Genomic DNA, 2,500 nt, shown 5'->3' on the forward strand with positions numbered 1-2,500 from the left:
CTTATAGGTTGCATCATCATCATCATTTCCATTATCACTATCATTTTCATCATTATTAATATCACAATAATTTTTGACGTCATTAATCCTATATTACTCAGAACATTTCAGCCACTGTATTTCTCGTAGTTTAAATTCGTTTCATATTTTTTTCCTAAGCAGTGTCTTATCTTCTCAATTTTTTGTTTATATACATTTTTTTTATCCTTAACTCTTTGTCTATCGTTTGATTTTCTTTGCTAATTTCGTCGATTAGTTGCGGTTTTTGACTTCTTTTTGATGACTTCTTTAACGGTCATTTCTTTCTGAGACATATGTTATTTTCCCTTGGTTAAATTTATTTCTTTTTCTTTCCTTCCTCGTGTTGCTTCGTTAAATCTTTCAAGGGATCATCTTTGAAAATAGGTTTTGTTGTGGGCAATTTCTAGATGGCACTTCACCTCTTCCTCTTCTCGATCTAGATTCTATCAAGATCAGTTTTAGGATGTTGCGTAGACAAAAACTTTGTGGAATTTGTTTCTAATCTCTTTGACTAATTTTCTAGTCTATTATGTTAAAGCTGTATAGGACAACTGGATTCGAATGATGCCAATGGCTCAGTAAGATATTATAAACTAAAAACTCCTCTTTTTGTCTTGCCCTTAACCCTCTAACCTCACTCTGATTTATGGAATGCGAAATTACTAGATTTACGTGAATAGGTAGGGACTTGGACAGACAGGCTGTCTGTGAAGTCTTGTTTACTTGACTTGATGACTTGACTTGTGTTAAAGATGATAAATAACCAGCTTATTAAAGGACTCTCGATACTAGACTCTGTTTTAAGGTTAAAGTTAAAGTTAAACGAGACAAACTATCATAGACATGAAACATAAACCATGGTAACAACACATTTATAAAAGAAATAGAAGAAGAAGGAGGAACATTCATATACCTAGAATTAACGAAGATGATAAATTACAGCATTCAGTAACAAAGAAAAAAAATCCAAAGAACAGTAAAGAAGAAGAATGTTCTAAAGAGTGAACTTCATGCAGCTTACAAAATACAAGCAATTGAGACTGTAGCGGATTCATTTGTCATATACAGCTTTGACATCAATAGACTAAGAAATAAGAAACAGAGATTAGAAACAAAATACGCAAAGCAATTGTCTGGGGAAAGCGTGTACCATGCTATCATCATTATCACTGTATCATAATTATTATTACTGTTATCATTATTACTGTATTTATCATCTTTATAAATGTAGCAAATTAGGAGTTTAATAAATACTGATTAATTACTAGCCAACTAGGGATCCTTTTCAGAAACCTCCTCGACTATTATGGTTGACGAACCAAAACGAAAACCCAGTTAAAACCCGTCGGAGGACCGTAAAGAACTGCTATATACACATATATCATTTATATATATTTATATAATATATCTTTCCTACCAACACAGTATTCCCTCGGCGGTTATTTGGATCAGACTGATCTGCACAGTGCCTTGTGTCCGTAACTTAAGTCGTTTGCTGTGCTGTTGCCGTGTATCGGTGTAGACTAGGGATCGTTCAATCACTGAATCGATAAACTAACTAAAGATGCCCTCGTTATCATACTATATGCTATCACCAGGGGGGATTCATGCTACAGTTATGATAGTTATAATCATTATTATCATTATTTTAACTATCGTTATTATCATCGTCATAATCATTTTTATCATTATCATTACCATTATCATTGTTACAATTAACATGATTATTATTTTATTATCATTATTACAATCATTATTATTACTATTGTTATCATCTTTACTACCAAAGTTAATACTATTATCTATTATCTGTTATCATTAGCATTTTTCGTATCATTTATAATCATGATTGATTTATCACTACGAGGATTATCAGTAATAACAATACTGACAATAATAAAAATAATACTAATTATACTACCCATACTACTGAAGCAACTACTACTACGACTACTGAAGCAACTACTACTACTTAAGCAACTACTACTACTACCACTATAACTTCTAGTGCAACTACTACTACTACCACTATCGCAACTACTGCTTCTACTACTATAACTACTATTTATAATACTAATTATACTACTACCCTTACTACTACTACTACTATTACCACCACCACCATCACTACTACTACTACATACCACCACTACCACTACTACTACTACTACCACAAACCACATACTAAAATACATCCACTATTCCCTCTCCCTCTCTCCCAATCTATCAACCTTACAACCCACAACAAACCCCGGCGCCTCAACCTCCCAACTCACAAATGCTGTACGCGATGCCGGAGGGAGAACGATCATACCAGTCGGTTGAACACGAAGCTTCGAACGGTTCCTTGACGTATCGTGACCATCCGAGCAGCGGGGGAGTCGACCAGGCTACCCCGTACAGCCACGCCGCTACGAGACACTGCTTGGCTAAGCCGGGCTTCAGAAGGTGTTCTTCAGGGTGGAGGTTGGGTAGGGGG

The 2,500-nt window shown here is 34.9% G+C and overlaps 1 protein-coding gene across 1 annotated transcript in view; it reads right to left on the bottom strand.

Annotated features, from left to right (window-relative positions):
• The window catches only part of LOC122257130 (opsin-5-like), a 16,840-nt gene that overhangs the window by 9,879 nt on the left and 4,461 nt on the right, over positions 1 to 2,500 (bottom strand). Inside the window, exon 4 of the mRNA XM_043022206.2 lies at positions 2,298 to 2,474. Coding sequence (XP_042878140.2) covers positions 2,298 to 2,474 — 177 coding nt within the window. The remainder of the gene's footprint in view (positions 1 to 2,297; positions 2,475 to 2,500) is intronic.

Source organism: Penaeus japonicus, unplaced genomic scaffold (genome assembly GCF_977035675.1).
Source record: "Penaeus japonicus unplaced genomic scaffold, GWHDUDI00000001_assembly GWHDUDI00000033, whole genome shotgun sequence".
NCBI lineage: Eukaryota > Metazoa > Arthropoda > Malacostraca > Decapoda > Penaeidae > Penaeus > Penaeus japonicus.